At 44.7% G+C, this 23158-nt stretch overlaps 1 protein-coding gene across 1 annotated transcript in view; it reads right to left on the bottom strand.

The window, feature by feature from the left end:
* Positions 1-4990: 4990 nt before the first annotated feature.
* The window catches only part of trpm2 (transient receptor potential cation channel, subfamily M, member 2), a 91894-nt gene continuing 73726 nt past the window's right edge, over positions 4991-23158 (bottom strand). The window contains 1 exon segment of the mRNA XM_056579306.1: positions 4991-5342. Coding sequence (XP_056435281.1) covers positions 5217-5342 — 126 coding nt within the window. The 3' untranslated portion in view covers positions 4991-5216.

Genomic DNA, 23158 nt, shown 5'->3' with positions numbered 1-23158 from the left:
CTGTAAAGGGGGTACGAAATGAAACGAGGTACTGAGCATCAGCCTTTGAAGACGAGCAAGGGCTGCTGGTAGCATATGTTATGCTGCATTAAAAAAAAAAAAAAAAAAAACGCCCAGAGGAGAATTGCATCTGCCAAATCCTGACCACCAGTAAACACTTGCGAAGGACCAATGTAGACTTCACTCGTTACAACATCATAAGCAAATTGCCCGCAAATAAAATCCCCTACAGTTTAGGATAATCACACAGGTTATGCGAGAACATATTTATGTCAGGATAGGCCTACCAGACTCCAAGTCGTCACATATCTCAATCAGACAAAACAACTATAACCACATTGGCATAGCAATCGCACCGTGTGTAGCTGCTACTACCTGCAATCTATATTTACAATGCATACTAGCTGGAGCACCAACCAGAATCAGATCACAATCGCTTAGGACCGTGGGTAACCTTTGGCCAGGTCATCACGAGCAAACAGAACCAGCAGCAAAGTTTACGTAAACCAATTTCTTTCCTAATGTGGCCCTCCACATGCAGGCTAGATGATGTATCCATATCATTATCCAGTGTCACAAACATGCTTTTTATAGGAAGCAAAAGGGCCGGCTATTTTCTGAATAAAAATCTAATTTTGGCTGTCTGTCTTGAAACTTCTCCAGTGTGTTCACACCAAACGCAACGGGCGACAAGATCCCATACAAAGTGAACGTATAGACGCGTATCGGGCGAATTTTTTTGATTTGTCGCGCCACACTTTCGCCGTGCACAGGCGAGCGCGTTCACGAGGATTTGTGGCGCGACAAATTCGCTGGAGTTGAAATATTTAAACCTTGACACGAATTTCGCGTGATGACAGCCAATCAGCGTTCAACAGCGTGGCCACTGAGTGACATGTGCAACGTAACAGCCAATCAGCGTTCAACCGTCAAACTCATTGCAGTGCAGTCCGGTGTGAACTGCTGCATGGAGGAGAAAGTGATTGTTGCCGTTTGCGACTCTCTGAGCTCTATATATAATAGTATATAATATAATTGTATACATAATATCACGGCCAAAAGCTCTGTGCGCCTCCGGATGGCCGTAGCGCGGGGAGCTCATAGGGATAGGGCTTCTCGGGAGTCGGGGTTTGTTTACCGGTGTTGCTATGGGTTCCGGTCTTGTGTGTACCAACGGTTTATTAGGTAGGGCTATATAATAATTGATGTCTTGGTGCGCGCCTATCGCATGATTTTAGACTCGATGATTTCGGAGAGCTGTGTTCGTGTTCTCGGCAGCCAGTCAGTTTCGTTCTCAGTGGGTGCTGGTCTCCGCCAGGGCTGCGCCTTGTCACCAATCCTGTTTGTGATATACATGAACAGGATATCGAGGCGTAGTCGTGGTGGGGAGGGGTTGCAGTTCGGTGGTCTGAGGATCTCGTCACTGCTTTTTGCAGATGATGTGGTCCTCATTGGATCATCGGCCTGTGACCTTCAGCACTCACTGGATCGGCTGGCGGCCGAGTGTGAAGGGGCTGGGATGAGGATCAGCACCGCTAAATCTGAGGCCATGACTCTTAGCAGGAAACCGGTGGATTGCTTACTCCGGGTAGGAAAAGAGTCCTTAGCCCAAGTGAAGGAGTTCAAGTACCTCGGGGTCTTGTTCGCGAGTGAGGGTACTATGGAGCGTGAGATTGGCCGGAGAATCGGAGCAGCGGGGGCGGTATTGCGTTCGCTTTACCGCACCGTTGTAACGAAAAGAGAGCTGAGCCGCAAGGCAAAGCTCTCGATCTACCGGTCGATCTTCGTTCCTATCCTCACCTATGGTCATGAGGGCTGGGTGATGACCGAAAGGACGAGATTGCGGGTACAAGCGGCCGAGATGAGTTTTCTCAGAAGGGTGGCTGGCGTCTCCCTTAGGGATAGGGTGAGAAGCTCAGCCATCCATGAGGAACTTGGATTAGAGCCGCTGCTCCTTTACTTAGAAAGGAGTGAGCTGAGGTGGTTCGGGCATCTGGTAAGGATGCCCACTGGGCGCCTTCCTTGGGAGGTGTTTCAGGCACGTCCAGTGGGGAGGAGACCTCGGGGAAGACCCAGGACTAGGTGGAGAGATTATATCTCAACACTGGCCTGGGAACGCCTCGGGATCCCCCCGTCAGAGCTGGTCAATGTGGCCCGGGAAAGGGAAGTCTGGGGCCCCCTGCTTGAGCTGCTCCCCCCGCGACCCGACCCCAGATAAGCGGAAGACGATGAGGATGAGGATGAGGAGGATTTCGGTTGAGTATGTGGGGATTTTTTCAGTCGCAATTGGTTTGCACATTTTTAAAAGTGGTGGGGACAAAATTCGTATTTCAAATAGTGGGGGGGACATGGCCCCCCCGTCCCCCCCGTAATCGACGCCTATGTGGAGAGGGTGTAAATGTTGTTAGTCCGTGAGTAAGCAAGGCGATGGAGAGACTAACGAAAGTTTAGGCACACGGCGAGTGAACTGCTCCATAGGATAAATTGCCGGCGAACCGCTCTAGCCGAGCCTTCTCTCGGAGGGACGCTAAAGTGTGTTGCATAGCGACCGTCGTGCATTTTGAAGGCAGCCGGGATGGACTACTTTTTTGTATTCTTAAATAAAACGGCTACTTTGACTTTCTTGGTTAAATGTACTGTGTCTATGACTTTTTCTTAATTAATGATAGCCCCGCCATGACATTGTTGATTATGAAAGAAAGCGTTTGTCCAAAACAGTCATGTATTTTTTAGATGAGTTGGTCCAGTTACTCCCCTGGCAATAGAACGGGCAACATGCTGTCTCTGAGCTATCATCATAGCCACATGAGCATAGCAACCATCTCTAAGGAAAGCTGTGAAAGTTGTATGCTAATTTGCAGTGGAATACCACACTGTCTGATGCTAAAAAAATAACAAGCCAGGTAAGGCAAGAAAAGATAGGACTGATGCTCGCCTACATTTTATGCAACAAAAAAAGGAAAACAGACACAAGACAAATACAAGCAGGAATTCATTGTGAGTGAGGGTAATGAAAGGCTGTGTGTGTGTGTGTGTGTGTGTGTGTGTGTGTGTGTGTGTGTGTGTGTGTGTGTGTGTGTGTGTGTGTGTGTGTGTGTGTGTGTGTGTGTGTGTGTGTGTGTTGGGAGGCAAAATAAAACAAGATTGAAATGAACTGGGGTGGGTAAATGTAAAAAGCATTAGACTATATTTTTTAAGCAAAGTCAAAATTGTAATAAATGAATATATAAACTAAGTTTGTATTAAAGAGAGAGAGGGAGAAGGAGAGCTTGATGATGATGACGACAGGGCACGACGAGTTAGTGAAGTGGAGGTGAGTGAGAAAAATAGCTAATTTGATTGTTAAGTCTGAACAATGACATAACAACACTCTAGTAAGTAGTGTATCTTTTGTGTATTTCAGATAATACAATCAAGCAGGGAGAGTGAGTTTGAGGCAGAAACAGAAACACACACACACACAGAAAGGCAGGCGTGGGAGCGGAGGACCCTGCACCTTGCCCAAATCAGGAAGACAGGAAAGACAGACTTAGGAAACACAGAAACAGGTCCAAAACAAGTTAGAGATATCCAGTTCCCCTTTAAACAGTTTGGACATCAGAAGAGGTGCTTCCAGAAGTGCTGGTATAACGCTTTTAACTGGCTATTAAAAGACGCATGAGCGACGCGGTAACGCAGAAGAAGAGAAGAGATTAAAATACAATTGATAATGATGGATACCATTTCCAGAAACATATTATTTGAATCGAAATGAATTCATTTATTGCTGGTTATTAAGCACACAAACACCGTAAGAAAATAAAATGCAGACTACACATTTAAGAAACACTAGGTACTGGGGGCAGTTATTTTCAACATCAACATAAGTTGAGCCTCTTTTTGTTTTACATGTGAGTTGGGATTTACGTGGCCTAAAATATTCCCGTTAGCCAAGTCCGACCAAAGTGATTCTCACTGTTGGGGATAACCTGATTGAAATCAATAAGACAAGAATGCATGGATCGAAAGAGTGCCTGTTGTAGCCCAATTGGAAAACTGTAGTTCCACGAGAGATGCTAGAGGTCAGCAATACTCGCCGTCGCGCAATGACATCGGTTAGGAAAAGTGGAGTCGGAATTCATTTTAAACAGTGCTGTCTTTTCCTATGTTCGAAAGAAAGCACCTTTTTGTCTCTCCTTGGCCCCGATGAAGTTTTCCACAATGGTAAAGGAAAGGAGGCATAAAGGTTAGGAGATTTGACTATTCGTAGAGGCCCCTGGTTAGTTTGGTCGGATAAATTCGCATCGTTACTTAGCGGAGAGTCCCTTAAGTCACGTTAATGGAACGGAACTCTAACTGAAAGTAGCCAGGCTTAGCGATATAAGCCCTGCTTTGCGTTTAGCTTGGTTGATGGAATACCCCTTAGGTCAGTTGGTTGTTGCCCCCCTTGTATTTTTCCTTATTTTTTGGGGTTTTGGTTGTAGAGTTAGTGAATAGTTAGGCATACTTTTGTTATACTTGTTTAATTTGTTTGGCAACTTCCTTTTGGTCCCTCATTTCCCCACAAGTTTGTTTTGAGGCTCTGTTATACTTATGTATTGCGTAACGTTGTGAAAATAAAACCCTTTTTCTTTTTCCACCTTTACTTTTACTCTGACAATATTATTTGGTTGTTGTGTTTCATCCTTATCTACCCCCGGCCGGTTCCACTAGACTAGATGGTTGTTTTTCCAGAGATGAAGATATAGATGTATAGATACATATTGCATGCTTTGTGTATTTTCTTTTGTAACTTGCAACAAAAAAGAACTATAGACGCATATACTTTTATCAAAACAAATCTTTAATTGATACATCATTTGGTGAGGATGTAGGCTAAAGTCTACCATGAAGTGCCCCACTGTTGACCACATTATAGATTTAATAAATATTAAGGCCAATGGTGCTTGATAATCATTTGGATCTTTGGATACAGCAAAAAATGAAGTAGGTCAGCGACAGGTAGTAATCACACTGTAAGTGTTCCAACATTCCTTTGATTATCTTATGAGCAAAGTAATGGTGCACTGGTGGAGTAAACAAATAAAGACCTTCTCAGGCTTTAGCACATACAAGGGGAAAGATGCTCAAGTTATGGCGCTTGAAATCTGTGCACTGTAGAACTTCAAGGAGTCACTTCCACAATAAAAGTAACTGTGAGTCTGAAGCCACAGCTAGCCAATCAGAAACGAGGAGCGTTAGAACTTCCTGTGGTGCAGCTCTGCCACGCGTAGCAGGCTGTCTCTCTGGTAGGCACTCAGACGAGCCCTGCCACTCACCTCCTGCCACTCCAACACCTCCACGGACCCCCTGGTGTGGGCCACCTGACACACAGAAACAAGATCCTATTACTGTTGAGTTATAAGTCGCTTTGATCAAAGAGACCGACAGTGGTGTACTGAGGAGGATCAAACGTCTAGATACAGGGGGACTGAAGACATCGGGTCTGAACCCACAACATTATGGCTAAGCAACCTGGTCTCACAGGAATCTGTGAAATGACCATGGACGCTTAACTCAAAATCTGTGGAATCCTCACGGAAACACACCAATTTCCGTGATATGGCCACGGATTTTGCTCCAATGCAAGTTGATGTCACTCATATTCCATGGCACAGACACAGATCCCCGTCTCAATGAACGAGTCGACCACAGGCGCTTAACTCAAAATCCGTGGTGGCCTCAGGGAATCACTAAAATTGTCTTTGATGTGCCAACGGAATTTGTTCCAATGCAAGTTAATGACACTCATATTCCATGGCACACACACACAGATCCCCGTGTCAACGACCGAGTCAACCTGGTCTCCCAGGGATGCGTGAAATGACCATAGCCTATATATGAATGAAATTCATAATGACGGTATGGCACTATATCCCTGTTCTCGCCCATGCACCCATCTTGAATTTAATAGACCATTTTTGTTGCTTCGATGAGGTCTGGTGGTATCCGTATGCAATCTATAAATAAATATATATAAATAAATAAGGTATTTATATACCTATTTACATGCATACATATTTATATATATTTATTTATTATATACGGAGAAAACCAGACCTCCTCTAAGCAATGAAAATGGTCTATTAAATTCAAGAAGGGCCGGCGAGAATAGGGATATAGTGCCATACCGTCAATATGCATTTCATCAGAATTTCTGAGAGAATGGTCAATGGTCAGATACAGATCTCGTTCATATCGATGTAACGAGAAAGGATGCAATCATAACGCCAAGAAAATAAGGCTAGGCCTACATGGTTATAATAATTTAAATATAATTAACTTATAAAGCGTATAACGAGACAACGAGACGATCTAGTTGTGGGCCAGCAGAGGCTGCATTTTTACCGAATTCGGCCTATAACCTTATAACTCTATATGTCAAATGTATGATATGCTGTAGGCCTACGTATAGGCTAGATTTTTATATTATCAATATTTAATTATTGTCATACCTGAACCACATTCCCCATAGAAAAAGTACAATGTGTTACTTGGTGTTACAACCCTCTTCATTGACTGGATTGGCGGAAGTGGATTTTCAATGGTCAGATACAGATGTTTTAACGATAATAGCTACAGAGTCTACTACTAATTCATTCAAAATTAAACCAATGCATTTCAATCGGGAGATTATTTTCGACTTCAGAAGGGGGGGCGGGCTGCGCAGGATTCGTCAAAACAACAATCCTATGGTGGTTGCCATCGACCACCCCCTTCCACCCCCCCCCCCTCCCCTTTCCCACAGTTATCGTATACGATATTTGCAAACGACTTCATAAGTTCAAACATCTCTGCTCGAAACCACGTTAACGACGTTAAGGACGGCAACTCAGTTGCCGTCAATTGTGTTGTTTTTGTCGTAAACTAGGGTCCGCTGGCTAGGAAATAGAAGGACACCTTTGGGAATATCTTTCCATTTTACGCAGTTTAGACTAGTACATTTAAACTGCGTAAAATAAGTTATTTTTGTATTGAACTTGACTCGTTGGTTTTTTCAAATTGCTGTCTAGTGTCTAGTTACGTCACTCTAAGAGATGCGCATGGGCAGATATTGTAGTGACACAGCCTAGGCCTATAACATATTAGTGAAAGCAAAACACCAAGCTCATTGATTTAACGAGACAGGGTTATTTGAAACAATTAATTAAGTTATCACGTGTGAGCGGTCATTCCTGAGTGGGCTTCCTATTTATGTCTAGTGTACCCCTACTGTCCACAAGTAGCCCCCCCCTCCCCATATGGATATGGAGAATTGTTGCCACGTCCCAGTGGTGGTGGTGTCACATATATGAAAGAGGGCATTCAAATATACTACAATGATCAATTAGGAGGCAGAATCCCTAAAGGAAGTGATGCAATTGGTGACTGAGGCGAGGACATTAACAAGTAAGCTATAGACCTAGCTGGGATCTCATTAGAGGGTCTCAAAGAACACACACGATTATCAACTGGGGGCTCCAGCCCTACACGAAAGGCTCACACAGCTTCATCAAAAGCTCCATTAAAACGCATTGGCAACAAGCCGTTGCTAGAAATTAATCTAAATTAGTTGACAAGAGATAGAATCTTTTCCATTAGACCCCAACCTTTTCAGCACCAAGGACCGGTTTGATTCTCCAAAAATTTCACGGACCGGCAGGGCGTGGGGGGGGGGGGGGGGGGGTGTTGGGTTATGTTTCGCAGGGGTTACCAATTTGTTCATATTTTCTTATAGTGTTGAACAGTGAACAATGAACAGTGAAGGTAACAAACTCTTAAAAAAGAACGTGAAAAATGTACAAATAATATATAATAATATATTGAACTAAACTTGAAGTAACATCTATCAAGTGTAAACATGCATAACACAATATATCAGTAAGGGAACTTAACGCGCGTTTGTGAGGCCGCAGAATTACAATTCTTTTGAATCAGTGGGAGCCCTGTGCTTGTTTCCCTGCAACAAGAAGGTTCCATCTGGGGGTGATGGAAGACAGTGACACACGTGTTTGATATGTCCAATCGATTGCGCAATTTTGTTTTAGTACCAGTCATTGCCGAAAACCCGGCCTCGCATAGGTAAGTGGTGGGAAATGGAAGCAACGTTTTCAGCGTTTTTACGGATATCTCGGGATATTCCGCTTTGGTTTTGATCCAAAAACCCAACAGAGAGGTTTGCTCAAACACACTTTTAAGACCACCATCATTTGCTATTTCGATCAATTGATCTTCCTCCTGCACTGACAAGTGATTCGGGACATTGAGAAATGGGTTGCGGATCCACTCATTTGTTCGCCGTAGATCTTTGGAGGATGGGAAGTAACGTTCAAATTCATTTGAAAGCGCAACAAGGTGATCGCGCAACAAGGTGATCGCGCACCAGCTGCGAGAGAATGGGCCATGCCTCAGTCTCTCCCATAATCCCCATGTTACGGCCACATTGGCCTTTCAGTTGTCGTTGTATGTGTGCTACTTGTTTTGTCTGCCTTGCTCACATAGGCCTGGACTCACATGTTCCAGGATGGGGGTGTGCCTGCGTACGGGGTGTGTCCCCGTGAACCGGATAAAAGTGGGCCTGGCCTGGAGAGACAGGGGCGGGAGATTTGATTTGTGCTTTGCACTATGATTGTCAAGATCTGTTTGATTCATGCTTTTCACGCAATTAAATTAAGAAACATTGATTGTTTGCGCTGTCTCCTGCCCCGTTTCTTTGTTACATTTGAGCCGCGTAACAAATGGGGGCTCGTTCCAAACTCGATATTCTGCCATGAAACAGGGGTCTGTGTTACCTGCGCCTTGGTTGCAATAGGCTGCGGGGTACGTTTGTCTGCACAGGAATGTCGGACAATGAGAGATGGTGAGTTCAGCAACTATTTGCGGGGCCAATAACTATTCCTTTCAGGCTTGCGTATTTTGTTGGACGTGTGGTTTATAATTTTTGAAAAGTTCCTGTGGCTAGAGCATTTGTCTCGGGGGCACTGTTTTGCGATACCTACGGGCTTAGTGCTTAATTCATCCCACCACGGGCCTGTTTGAAGATCCGCGTTTAGTTAATACGATTTGGTAAAATTTGGAATGGTCTTTGCTTATGTTATCGCTGGGCTTCCCTGTTTAGTTTTCATTGTCTGGTTGTGTGGAGTCTTGTCTGATTTCGTTCAGCTGGGGAGTCTTGGCTGATTTTGATCAGCTGGTGTGATGCGTTAATCGCTAGAAGGATGATGTCACCTGTTGAAAAGTTTGTTGAAGAACCATCCAGGGCTGTCTTTAATGCGTTAACTAAGGACCAGTTAATACAGTTGGCTGCCCATGATAGAATCGAACTTCCTTCCACTCGACTTAAAAGTTATGTCAAACTTTCGGTGAAGTTGGCGTTGTGCGCGAAGGGTCTGATTAACGCACCCGACTTTAGACCTGCGTCTGACGAAGAGGATGAGGAAGAACCTCTCGATGATTCATTTGAGGACCTTGGAAACCCTTCGGTTAAAGACGAAGAGTAACCCTACATGCCCACTACCTCCGTCAGTCAACGGACGTGGGAAGGCGTTGCTGACTGATGGGGGAGTAGTCTTTGCAGAGGCATCCGTCAGCCAATCAAATCGCTTCGCCGGGTTCTTCCCGCTACTTCCTGCTTGTTGCGATGCAAGGTGACCCGCTTTCCCGCTTTCCAGTATCGTCAGAGCCCGAGTCGCGTCACAGTGCTTAAATTTGCATACGCAATCTGATTGGATGACGGATCCGTCGCTGCCGAAAAAGTTGAACATTTTTCAACTTCTTCACTGAGCCGAAGGCTCCAACGGAACGGACGGATCCACAATGCATTGCGCGTCCGTCCCCATTCAAAGTCAATGGGGATCAGTCAACGGACGGAGGTAGTGGGAACGGGGCGTAAGATCCTCCGTCTCTTAAACCTGGGGCGAATCGGGCGATGCTGTCTTTTGAGCAGCAGAAAAAGTTGCTTCAGATGCAGCAGTAAAGTTAAACAGTAAAGTTCTGCATCAGTTGCAGTTCGAAAGGCTCCGCTTCACTAAGGAGAATGAACGCGCACGGAGGTCGTTAGAACACCAAAAGCTGGAGCTTGAAGCTCAGCGTTTGGATCTCATTCGGCATGGAAAAATAACATCACCTGGTGCAGCAGGTCCTCCTAAGCTCGATATAGCAACTAGTCTACACTTGCTTCCTCACTTTAATGAGAAAGACGTCGATAAATTTTTTCTTCTGTTTGAGCGTGTGGCTGATACACAGGACTGGCCTGGTTCACACCGTGCGCTTCTGCTTCAGAGCTGTCTCACAGGAAAGGCACAGCGGGCTTTCTCTGCGTTAACTGTTGAAGAGGCCCGTGATTATGACACTGTGAAAGCTTCTGTGTTGCAGGCGTATGAATTAATTCCAGAGGCTTATCCTCAATGCTTTAGAAATATACAGAAACGTTCGGACCAGACGAAAGTTGAGTTTGCAAGGGAGTTGCGCCTGCAATGTCAGCGATGGTGTGTTGCTTGTAAGGTTAAGACATATGAGGATTTGATCGATTTAATTGTCCTTGAGCAATTCAAGAGCACATTGCCAGAGCGTGTTGCAACGTACGTTGCGGAGAAGCAGGCAACTGATGAGTCTGACTCTGCTGTGTTGGTAGATGAGTACGAGTTAACTCACAAAGCTCATATGCGCTCATCTAACATCCACAAGGTTGATTTTCTTCTAGCAATAGAAGTGTGAACGTTGGTGCACAATCACATCAAGCTTCTGGAGTAGATCGCTCGAGTAGATCTTACGCAGATCAGGGTTGCCGGTACTGTCATGCAACTTGTCATTCAAAGTGGACATGTCCAGTGTTGAAAGCTGCAGAAAAGCAGACTAACACCTGATCGTCGGACATTATGACCTCTCTATTGTGGTGAAAACCAGAGGAAGTGCCTTGTTGGCTGCCCATTACAAGAGTAATCTCTATTGTGGTGAAAACCAGAGAAAGTGCCTTGTTGGCTGCCCCTTTACAAGAGTAATCTCTCTATTGTGGTGAAAACGACAGGTGCGTCCTGTTCGGGCAAAGACTTTGGCCATTGACCGGTACCCATCGCCCACGAGTAAAAGGGACGTGTTGCGTATCTGGTGCATGGTGGGGTTTTACCATGGTTTCCGTCCTAGTTTTACATCTGTTGTTGCGCCGTTGACGGATCTCTTGAAGTCCTAGGTGAAGTTTGACTGGACTCCCGTATGCCAGTCTGCTTTTGAGAGAGTAAAAGCTTTCCTTTAATCTTCTCCTGTTTTGGCCGCGCCGCAGTTGGACCGGCCGTTCAAGCTGCATGTGGACGCTAGCCAGGTAGGAGCTGGTGCTGTATTGCTTCAGGAAGATGAGCAAGGCATCGATCGCCCAGTTAGTTTTTTTCGAGGAAGTTTCTCTCCTATCAGTCCAGCTACTCTGTGATTGAAAAAGAAGCGTTGGGGTTCATTTGGGCACTTCAACATTTTAATGTTTATGTAGGGGGTGCTGTTTCTCTGGTGGTCTATTCTGACCATAATCCTCTGACCTTTTTACAGTCACTTCAGAACCCCAACCAGCGGTTGATGCGCTGGGCTCTTTTTCTTCAGCCATTTAATTTAGATACACGTCATATTAAGGGTTTGCTAATGTGATTGCTGATACCCTATCCCGTGCTCCCACTGACTAGGTGTGGTCATGTGTGTTTCTCCATGTTTTCCTTTGTCTGCTTTGTTTTTCCAGGGCCCGGATGACAAAGGTTTGGACAAAGTGGAAAACGCCTTCAAGGAAAAGGGGTTTTAGTTGGAGATAGTTTCGGAAATGTAGTTGTTGTTTGTATTTGTGGTGTCTTTTGATACTCTGCAAGCTACTTCTTAAAGGAGCATTTCACCGGTGGAGGCATGAATATGTATTGAAATTGGGTCCTATATGTAGTCGAATAATAAAATAAAATCTAATTTGGTGCTATCTTGACCGAGAAAAGGCAGAAAGTGACTTTTTGGCGCTTGTGGATTGAAGACAACAACTCCCTGGATGCACCACGATGCACAGCTTCGCTGGCCACTCCCGCTGATCATCTCCGCCTATCGGACACCTCCTTGTTCCATCTACTAATGGAACAAATCAGCGTGGAGCTTGACCCGACGTCACTGTCAGAGAGTAGTGACGCTTGCACAGAAGCATACGGCCGACATCTTTCTTTATTCTGGGTGGAAATAGTAACATAGTTACGCCATTAAATGCGTTTATGGAAACATTTTTAGCGAGAAATGTGCATTTTACTTTCATAATGTTCGCTCGTTGAACGTGAAGGATGTTTGGTTTGATAGTTATGACGAAGAGGGAACGCTCCATTCACTTGCATGGACAGCGTCTCTGGTTGCTAAGCAACCTCAACGTCTTGGCGACTATCTGCTGATCAACACTACGAATGCTGGAAACACACCAGACACACCATGTGAAGTTATTTAACCCGATTACTGTTATTTATATCCCAGATTATTTAATCTAACCCGATCTAAACTCTATCATGCACCCAAACACGGCGGCGTTTGGGTTTCCTACCTCGGACTCCTAAATCCAGCGCAGCCACAGGCGCGTTGAACCATTTTTGTGACACACAATATGGCGACACATTAGTGCCATAATTCACTAATGTGATAAAAGATGCATTCGGGCGTATTATATTATTCCACACGCGTAGATATTAACTGCGAGCACGCAAATGATCTCTGCGAGCGCAAAACAGCCTCTCGCGCGTGCAAATTACCTCAGCGCGCGCAAAACAGCCTCTTCCGCGCGCAAATTACCTCAGCGCGCGCAAAACCTCTCGCGAAAAATGTTTTTACGCTCTTGCTTGAATTTAATTTTGGCACTATGGGGGAGGGAACCAAGGCAGGGCGAGCTTTCCTATGATTGGCCGTTTCTGATGCGCGATATTTGATTGACAGCCCACCTCAGCCCTCCTCTCATTCAATTCTGAATTGTACAGTAAATGGCTGAAACGATAGTTACTTATTGTAACTCTAGATTCTATGAGTTTATTGGGCGGACGTTCTGCTCCCAATAAACAGCTTTTCTTCAGCTATTTAAAGGACAATGAGGCCGACACTTAAAAGGCTGCGCCTATACTCATAGAATCTGGAGTTACAATACGTAACTATCGTTTCAGAGATCATTTGCGCGCTCGCAGTTAATATCTACGCGTGTGGAATAATATAATACGCCCGAATGCATCTTTTATCACGTTAGTGAATTATGGCACTAATGTGTCGCCATACAAAATGATCAAGCGTCAAGTTAGGCACGTTACACGCGTTTAGCATTATGCGGTTTCACCCAAAAAATCGGCTTTGTGTGGACGGGGCCAAGAAGGCGAACACACGTCACCAAGACGGGGAGACAGCGCCAGGCGACTTACGCCACTATCTGCCAATGGATCGTGGATGCCTGGGCTGATATAACAGTCTCAACTGTGGTCCAAGCTTTCACGAAGGCAGGAATAATCACTGAACTGCCAGGCAACAGCAGCGACACTGACTCGGATAATGACGAGAGGGATCCGGGCATGTTGGATGCCGTACTCGCCCAACTGTTCAATTCGGACACACAAGAATTCGAGGGATTCGTAGACGGGGAATGAACTGAAAAAGTGAGCTTACTGTTAAGAGATATTGATATTGATCAGATATTGTTAATATGCACATTAACGTTTGAACATCGTTACCATGGGAGTGACCGGAGTTGTCAGAACGCTTAATAAAGTTTGACTTTATCTGACTGTTTTGTTGACATTCCCTTTAGCACAGCTCGGTCTAGTCGATGCATAACGCAACCCCAGTCAAACGTTTGACTGCAGTATCTTCTATTCTATGCGCCTTATAATCCATATATAATCCTAAATATGAAAACAGTTCTAAAATAGGCCATTCATTAAAGGTGCGCCTCAGGGATGGACTGGCCCAAATATTTGGCCCGGGACTTTGGGATGGAGAGGCCTTTTATGAGACCGTGGGAATAGCGCGCGTAGAATTTTGCCACGGTGTAAAATAATAAAAACTAGTCCTTATCCGTGGATATGTGCATTGCAACGGCGTGTCAATGTTGGGATGTGCATGTGTTTAGAATATTGTGAAGATCACTGGGAAATATTTTATAAGCAATCTTGTCCATGTACAAAATATTAGAAATTGCATGTGCCTAGAAAGGTAAATCAAGGCTGAAAATGATCTAAATAGTGCAAGATACAATTATTTTAGTGGAAAAAAATTGTCACACACATACACAGGGTTTGGGAGTTGGGGGCGGGCCGGGGTTTGTTGTGCGTTGCTGTGGTTACCGGTGTTGAAGTGTTCCAATGTTTTATTAGCGGTGGTATCTAATAAATCAATCTCTAATCAATACTTCATTCACTGCCTCTTCCTTGGGCATTACAATATTATGAATTGTTCTCCGATGCCTCTGGTAGGCTACTTCCATAATTAGTTTAAGTCATTATTATATTGCCAAACATGCTCACTAGTGCACCTGTCATAGCTATGCTGCTGTGTCCTGTTCCCGCCTAACCATTGGTCTCGCTGACAGGGGCGTCGCCGTCAACCTTGGCTTTTCCACGGAAAAGGTTGGTTAATTTAGCACATTTGGCTGCGTCTTGCTCTAAAATTTTTTTCCTTTTCAACCTCAACTTCTGAGCGCCACCCAATTATTTTTCCTCTCCACCACCTTTTTTCCTTTTTGACATTTTCGTATTTCTGTGTAACTTCAGTGAGATCAACGAGAAGTACCGGGTAAGTGTGTCAGGCTGAGCCAATCAGAAATGACAGACCGCGGAGCAGTCCAAGTTGGGAGGGGCCGTTCGGCCGCTCGCTTTGGCCGCTCGCTTTGCCCCCATACACTGGGGGTGCTCCCCCCTCTAAATTGACAGTAATACATCGGCCCCGTGTCACCGTCAGGCAAGAGCTCAGTTTCGCGCTGTAAGTAAATATCCGGCAGCAGGCCACCCCAAATCACGGCTTACTTAACTTTTTCATTTTTTTTTACATCTTTTACAACAAAAAAATAAATATAAATATATAATAATAAAAAAAAAAAAAAAATAAAAAAGAATTACAGCCGGCCGGCTCGGCCTGAAATCGTCCGGCCGTTCGGGAAATCTCCCGAACCTCCCGATGGCCAGTCCGCCCCTGGTGCGCCTTATAATCCGGTGTGCCTTATAGTGCGGAAAATACGGTAGTCCTCGTTTGTATTTCTTTCGAAACGGTGAACTTTTGCATGGTGCCATCTTCTATGTCAGATCCAGTACCCTCCGCCAATGTACTTAAGTTTTATCAACAGCCTCTGTTATCTTTGCTTCAGACGCTGTGGATGTTAGTTTCTGCTGGTGAAGTCCCACCCACTGGCACTGCTCTAATCGGTCTGTAGCGTCAGTGGGTCCCACCCCCTAGAGGGGAGTGGGACTAGTGGTTGTAGTCTTACGAGAATCATCCCCTCTTACACTTCCTATTTTCTTGTACGCAAAAATCGTCATATTGCGTCATTGTAAACAGGAAGTGTTGGAGATCGATACGGATCTCTCCAGTCTCTCCAGAAAATAAGGGAATGATGCTAGACCATTCAAAAATATGAGGGGGGTTCTAAAAATACAAAGCTTATGTGAAATGGGTGAAGTTGCCCTTTAAGGGGGGGGGTGTTCAGTTGTCGTTGTATGTGTGCTACTTGTTTTGTCTGCCTTACTCTCATAGGCCTGGACCCACATGTTCCAGGATGGGGGTGTGCCTGCATAGGGGGTGTGTCCCCGTGAACCGGATAAAAGTGGGCCTGGCCTGGAGAGACAAGGGCGGGAGATTTGATTTGTGCTTTGCACTATGATTGTCAAGATCTGTTTGATTCGTGCTTTTCACGCAATTAAATGAAGAAACGATTGTTCGCGCTGTCTCCTCCCCCGTATCTTTGTTACGTTTGAGCCGAGTAACACCCCACTAATGTTTGGAACATATCGAATACTCCCCTGTCCACTCGTCGTCCCCACAAATCAAGCTTGGCTTTAAATGCAGCAACTTTATCTGCCAGTTTAAAGACAGTCGTAATTCTCCCCTGGAGTGTCAGGTTGAGCTGAGCTCATAGTGTGACACTACTGTTGAACTGAACAAGTGAAGTGAGCTTAGGCTGCGGGCGCAGCCGCTGAAGCCAATACGTGTTGAGGACAGGACAGACAGACAGTTGTGCCTAAGAAAAGAAGTTAAGACCTTGCCAAAAATGTATGTTATATGCAGTCTAACAAATGCATATAGACTTATGGCATGTAAAAGAGTGACAGTATTGCGAAGAAAATTGAGTTTATTAAGTGTGTGTAAAGCCAGCCCTAACCTTAACCCTAACCCAAAACCTCACACCCCCCCCCTCCCTGCCCTCGTGGTCAGAGAGGGCCACGTTTCGGTGTGGGTGTCCCAGTTACGCCCTAGAATAAGGTAGTCAAGTTACAGGGCGGTAGGACCTTCCTATCTCAAAAACTGTGTTTCAACCACATTCTGATCCACTAGGTCTTGCAGGCAACCCTTCTGAGAGGCCTTGTCCAAAAAACAGCCCATTTTGGAAAACTTTTTTTCTCTAAGGGCTACAAATTCAAATCTCGGATATGTCGTTCTGTGGGAAATGTGCGTACACATTTTGGCATCTCAAGCTATCTTGAAAAGGCGGGAAAAGGGGCGTGACCTCCAACAGTAAGGTAAATGTGCATAAGACAGGTACGTTTCTGGTCCCCATTTTTGGTGGGATGGAGGTGTAAATGTGTGCCTTAAGGTGTGTAGATACAGCTGGCCTGTGGACAAGATTTTGAAGTCTGGGGTAAAACGTCAAAAGGAGCCGGCACCATGCCCCTTATTAGATAACAAAAAGTAAGAGTGAATTTCTCTCATAACATTCTGTCATTATTAAAAAGAGGCCTGGGCCCCGTTTCCCGAAAGCGTCGTTAGCCTAAGTGGATCGTGAAGTGCGTCGAAAGGGCATCGTAGAGTTTTCACCGCGTTTCCCGAAAGCATCGTGGGGAACGAACGTCTTGAAAACGCTCGTAGCTAACGAGTACTCCAGGGGTGCTCGTAGGTACTCGTAGGACGCTAAGAGCATCGTCAGCTATAGCCTCAGTGGCGACACCATCGGACATTCCGTCTATTGGATGCGTTTTATTAAAACGCATTGCGCCTTTATGTTCTTAGTTTGGTAATTAATAAAGATTATTAATTAATTTATTAATAAAGATGTTAAAATGGCCAAAATAAAACGGGACAGTCCAGAAAATGTTTGCGCAGGCAGGGCACTCAAAATGTGTGAGAGAAAGTGGGGGGATTTGTGCAGACTGACATAGGCTACTAATAAAACGTAGCATAAAATAATGTAAAAAATAAATAAAATTAAAACAAATAAAAAAAATTAAACAAGCAAAGGAGCAGGCAAAAGGCTAGGATATGGTGGGGATTGGTCACGTTGACGGGAATGTTTAGTGACATGTGGGAGGGTGGAGGGGGTTAAAAAAAAGTCTCAATCACTCTTCGACGCGCAGCATGAAAACCAGCCGCTTATGAGGGAGGCAGTCCTCACACCGATCTTCCTCGTCGTCATCGTCCTCAGCGTCCTCCGGTTCAAGCAATGCCACCCCAGCCTTAGCTGCAATGTTGTGCAACATAGCCGTCACACATATCACGGCGCATGACTTGGCCGGCGAAAACTGGAGCCCTCCGCCTGACCTGTGAAGGCATCTAAAGCGCAACTTCCACCTCCCGATCGTGCGCTCAACGATGCACCGGGCCAGACGGTGGGCTTCGTTGTATTCCTCATCATGGACGTCTCCCGGGTTATTCACAGGTGTGAAGAGGAATTATTTCAGCGGGGAAAATGCCGTGAAACGCACAGTGCATTCAGGATTAGGACTGATATATGTCGGTTTCAGCCTAATCAATTGTGTTTTAATGTCTTTAGCATTCATATAATTGCAGTCTATTTTTTTCGTAGGCTACTCTGCTGTTGTCCTTGATGGGGATATATTTTAACCCTTTTTAACACAATTTTCCTGCGACATTCCTGCGTCTCCCCTCCTACGGAGCCCATTTCAGCACCGTGTCAGTAGACAGTTACAATCCTACGACGTCGTGAGTGCAGCGAATGCGCGTTCTCGTTAAGAGGAGTTTCGGGAAACGCTCCAAAGAAATTATCGATGGATCGCAAGATCCATCGGGAGAATGATCGTACGAGCGAAGATCCATCGTTATCGGGAAACGGGGCCCAGATTAGATTAGATTAGATTAGGCTTTATTGATCTTTTTGGGATGACTCCCTCGAGGAAATTGATTGTCCAGTAGTTTACAGAAGAAACACAACACAATATTAAATTATATACAATATAAGATAAACAGTACACTCTTAGATAACTATAAAAAGTAAAACAAAAAGTAAACAGTAAACAATAATTATAATAATAATAATAATATAAGATAAACAATAAACTCTTAACTAACTAACTATAAAAAGTAAACAAAAACAGTAAACAATAAACTCTTAGCTAATATAGAAAGTAGAGATAATAATAGAAGTAAAACAGGATTCAAGTAAAATAAAATAAGATAAATGTAGAAAACTGTATAGAGGATTAATTTAAATAAATAAATATATGTAAATAAATAAATAAATAAATGTAAACATAAATAAACATGTATATATACATATACACATGCACACACATATACATTAGGGATGGGCAAAATGATTCTTTTCCGGGAACTAGTTCTTTCAGTTCAGTTCACTATAACGATTCGTTTATTTGATTCGTTCGTTTTGATTCGTTACGTCAGATTACATCTTCAAAAAAATAAAAAAACTTTTTTTAAATTGGTCATGGGTCCGGATAGGACCGTCAAGGCCGCAGTCCGCCGTTTGGAGATGCCTGCTATATGGTATGTTGAACGTCCCACCAATATTTATACCACTTGCTTACTCTCTATATTTCATTCATGGTTTTACATTTATAATTTTATTTTACTTTACATTTAATTCTTCATTGTTCAGGCATTACAGAACTTGCATGGTCATAAATAAAAAATACGAACTGCAGTTTAATTTCTTTGTTTGCTCTTAAATTGACGTAGAATGGAGCAAAGACTCCTGGGATTGGGAAATGCGTTTATCCAATAAACATGGAGGTCAAGTCTATTTTCGAAAAAATATAGGGGGATATATGAGTCGAATGGTATGACCCAAGATACGTCAGACAGAGAAAGCGCGCATATTCGACGGTACCGCCTTGTCATTGGTTTACCCAGGTGCCATTCCAACACCATTGCTACCTCTCATTGGCTGAATCTTTGAGAAAGTTGTAGACTCAATCAATGGAAGTCGCGGGGAGACGGAGCTCTGTTTGTTTGTATATTTTATTTACGTGACCATATGTTTGGTTTATGTTAAAAAAAAAGAATCAAAGAACCAGTTCTTCTTGTTTTGGGGAACCAGTTCTTGTCGTTCACGTTCGGGATTCGTTCGTTGTAACGAATCAGTCGCGACCGACACATCCCTAATATACATATACACACATACATATATATATATATATATATATATATATATATATATATATGTATGCATAAACATATACATACACATATATATACATACATACACATACATATACACATACGACATTGTGGATTAATATCATATAATATAGTGGATAAATAAAATGAAATGACGGTGAGCAAGGGGTGGCTGACAGTTAAATTAAATAAATTAGCAGTTCAAATTAAGCAGTGGAATAGGTTATATATCTCCTCTTTACTCTATTACTTCTATTCTATTACTTCTATTACTTCTATAATATTTCCTCCTACTTCCCTCCGAGTGAGGAGTTGTATAGTGTGATGGCATGAGGGACAAAGGAGTTCTTGAGTCTGTTGGTCTTTACTTTGGGAAGGAGCAGCCTTCCACTGAACAGGCTCCTCTGGTTGCTGATGACAGTGTGCAAGGGGTGGCTGGCATTGTCAATAATGTCCAGCAGTTTGTCCAGTGTCCTCCTCTCTGCCACCGTCACCAGTGGGTCCAGCTTCATGCCGACCACAGAGCCAGCCCGCCTGATCAGTTTATCCAGTCTGGAGGTGTCCCTCTTGTTTATGCTGCCTCCCCAGCACACCACAGTGTAGAAGAGGACGCTGGCAACCACAGACTTGTAAAACATCCACAGCAATTTGCTGCAGATGTTGAATGACCGCAATCTCCTCAGGAAGTACAACCTGCTTTGTGTCTTCCCATACAGGTAGCTGGTGTGTGTTTTCCAGTCCAGTTTATTATCCAGCCAGACCCCGAGGTATTTGTAGAAATTCACAGCCTCCACCTCAGCTCCGTCTAGCAGGACTGGTCTCGGACTTGGTCTGGATCTTCCAAAGTCAATGACCAGCTTCTTTGTCTTAGCGGTGTTGAGCTGTAGCCGGTTAGTGTGGCACCAGAGAGCAAAGTCCCCCACCAGACTCCGACTCCTCCTCTCTGTCACCCCTAATACACCCAACGATGGCTGTGTCATCGGCGTACTTCTGTAGATGACATAGCTCAGAGTTGTAGCAAAAGTCTGAGGTATACAGGGTGAAGAGAAGAGGGGCCAGCACTGTACCCTGGGGGGCTCCAGTACTGCTGACCACAGTGTCAGACGTGATGTCCTTCAGCCTGACGTACTGTGGCCTGTCAGTGAGGTAATCATCAATCCAGTCCACCAAATAGGGTTCTACTCCATCCTGTTCAGTTTGTCGTGAAGCATAGGGGGCTGGATGGTGTTAAAGGCACTGGAGAAGTCCAAGAAGAGAATCCTCACTGTGCCGCTTCCCTTATCCAGATGGGAGTGGACTCGGTGTAGCATGTAGAGGATGGCATCCTCCACACCAACATCTGGCTGGTACGCGAACTGCAGGCGGTCCTGGGCGTGTTGTACCTGGGGTCTGAGGAGGTTGAGGAAGAGCCGCTCCAACGTCTTCATCAGGTGTGAAGTGAGAGCCACCGGTCGGAAGTCATTCAGCTCGCTGGTCCTGTTCTTCTTCGGAACCGGAACGATGCAGGATGTCTTCCAGATCGTGGGCACTCTCCCTAGCCGCAGGCTAAGGTTGAAGATCCGTTGTAGCGGCTCTCCCAGTTCTGCAGCGCAGGTCTTCAGCAGTCTCGGACACACTTTGTCCGGGCCTGCTGCTTTCCTGGGCTGGAGCTTCCTCAGCTGTCCTCTGACCTGGTCTATGGTGATGTGAGGCGGGGATTGTGTTAAGGTGGGGGGGGAGGAGGGGGATGTTGTGTGTCTGGGGGGAGGTGTGTAGAGGGAAGAAGGAGAGATGGCTGTTGTGAGGGTGGGGGTGGTGGTGGTGGTGGTGATGTGGTGTGGTGGTGGTGGTGGTGGGGGGGACGAGGGCTGGTTGAACCTGTTGAAGAAGTCATTCAGCTCGTTCGCCCTCTCCGTTGTCTGCATTGTCCCCCCTGTAGCTCTGGTCTTTGTGTTGTGACCTGTGATGGTCCTCACACCTTCCCAGACCTCCCTCATGTTGTTCTCCCTCAGCTTCTGCTCCACCTTTCTCCTATAGCTGTCCTTAGCTTCCCTCACACAGTGTTTCACCTCCTTCTGTGCTGCCTTCATGGCCTCCCTGTCCCTGCTCCTGAAGGCAGCCTTCTTCTTGTTGAGGACAGCCTTGACCGCGTTACCCATGGCTTGTTATTAGGGTAGCAGCGGACAGTCCTGACAGGGGAGACCACGTATGCGCAGAAGTTGAGGTACTCCGTCAGACAGTGTGTCATCCCCTCTATTTCCTCACCATGCGGGTCGATCAACACATCCCATACTGTGGTGTCGAAACAGTCTCTGATGCTCCGATTTGAATATTGGATGGCTAGGCTGTAGGTCTGGGAAGAACTTCAGGCCAAAATCTTGCAAGCGAGCCGCTGGGTGAGGTGCAACGACAAAGTGCACCTCGTATGCGTCCTTTGCGCCCCAGGTCTATAGCTTACTTGTTACTGTCCTTAATTCAGAAGTTACCTATTGCATCACTTCCTTTAGGGCTTCGGCCTCCTAATTGATCATTGTAGTATATTTGAATACCCTCTTTCATAGATATGACACCACCACCACTGGGGCATGGCAACAATTCTCCATATCCATATGTGGAGGGGGAGTGTGCTTGTGGACAGTAGGGGTACACTAGACATAAATAGGAAGCTTGCAATGAGCATTTCAATCACCAGAAATAGTCAATACACACTCAGGGGGAGGAATGACCTCTCACACATGATATTCTTCATGAATTATTTCAAATAACCCTGCCTCGTTCAATCAATGAGCTTGATGTTTTGCTTTCACAAATAGGTTATAGGCTGTTTCACTACCAAATATGTCCGTGCGTATCTCTCAGAGTGACGTAACTGGCCACCAGACAGTGATTAAAAAAATGTTAAGTTGATTTCAAAAGTAACTTATTAATTGCAAGTCTAAACTGTGGAAAATTGAAAGATATGGGGGGGGTCGATGGCAACCACCATAGCAACCATGACAGTCAGGCCCATTGAAAAGAATAGGCCAAAAAAATGTAGGTGTGTCACATGTTTAGAGCCGTTATTGTAATGTGTTTTCCGCTGTGAGCAGTTTTGCTGCAATCAGGTGTGAGACTGGGTTTAAGGAACGTGGTTAGTTTCAGTTTCTGAGGGTGTCTGCTCAAAAATCGGATAAACCGGATTGTTGGTTTGACGAATCCTGCGCAGCCCGCCCCCCCCCCCCGCCCCCCCTTCTGAAGTCGAAAATAATCTCCCGATTGAAATGCATTGGTTTAATATTAAATCAATTAAATATTAAAATATACATTATATATAAATAAATATACAATTATTTAGTTATAATATTATAAGTAGACCATGTAGCTATTATCGTTATAACAAGATCTGTATCTGACCATAGACAATCCACTTCCACCAATCCAATCAACGAAGAGGGTTGTAACACCAAGTAACACGGTGTGCTTTTTCTATGGGGAATGTGGTTCAGGTATGACAATATTTAAATTTATAATATAAAAAACTATCCTATACGTAGGCCTACAGCATATCATACATTTGAAATATAGGGCCCTATCTTGCATCCGGCGCAAGTGACTTAGTCACTGGCGCATGTGTCGTTGCTAGTTTACAACT

The sequence above is a fragment of the Gadus chalcogrammus genome, chromosome 20 (genome assembly GCF_026213295.1).
Source record: "Gadus chalcogrammus isolate NIFS_2021 chromosome 20, NIFS_Gcha_1.0, whole genome shotgun sequence".
Classification (NCBI taxonomy): domain Eukaryota; kingdom Metazoa; phylum Chordata; class Actinopteri; order Gadiformes; family Gadidae; genus Gadus; species Gadus chalcogrammus.
The sequence above is the reverse complement of the archived record's forward strand: the minus strand, read 5'-3'. Positions and strand labels throughout refer to the sequence as shown.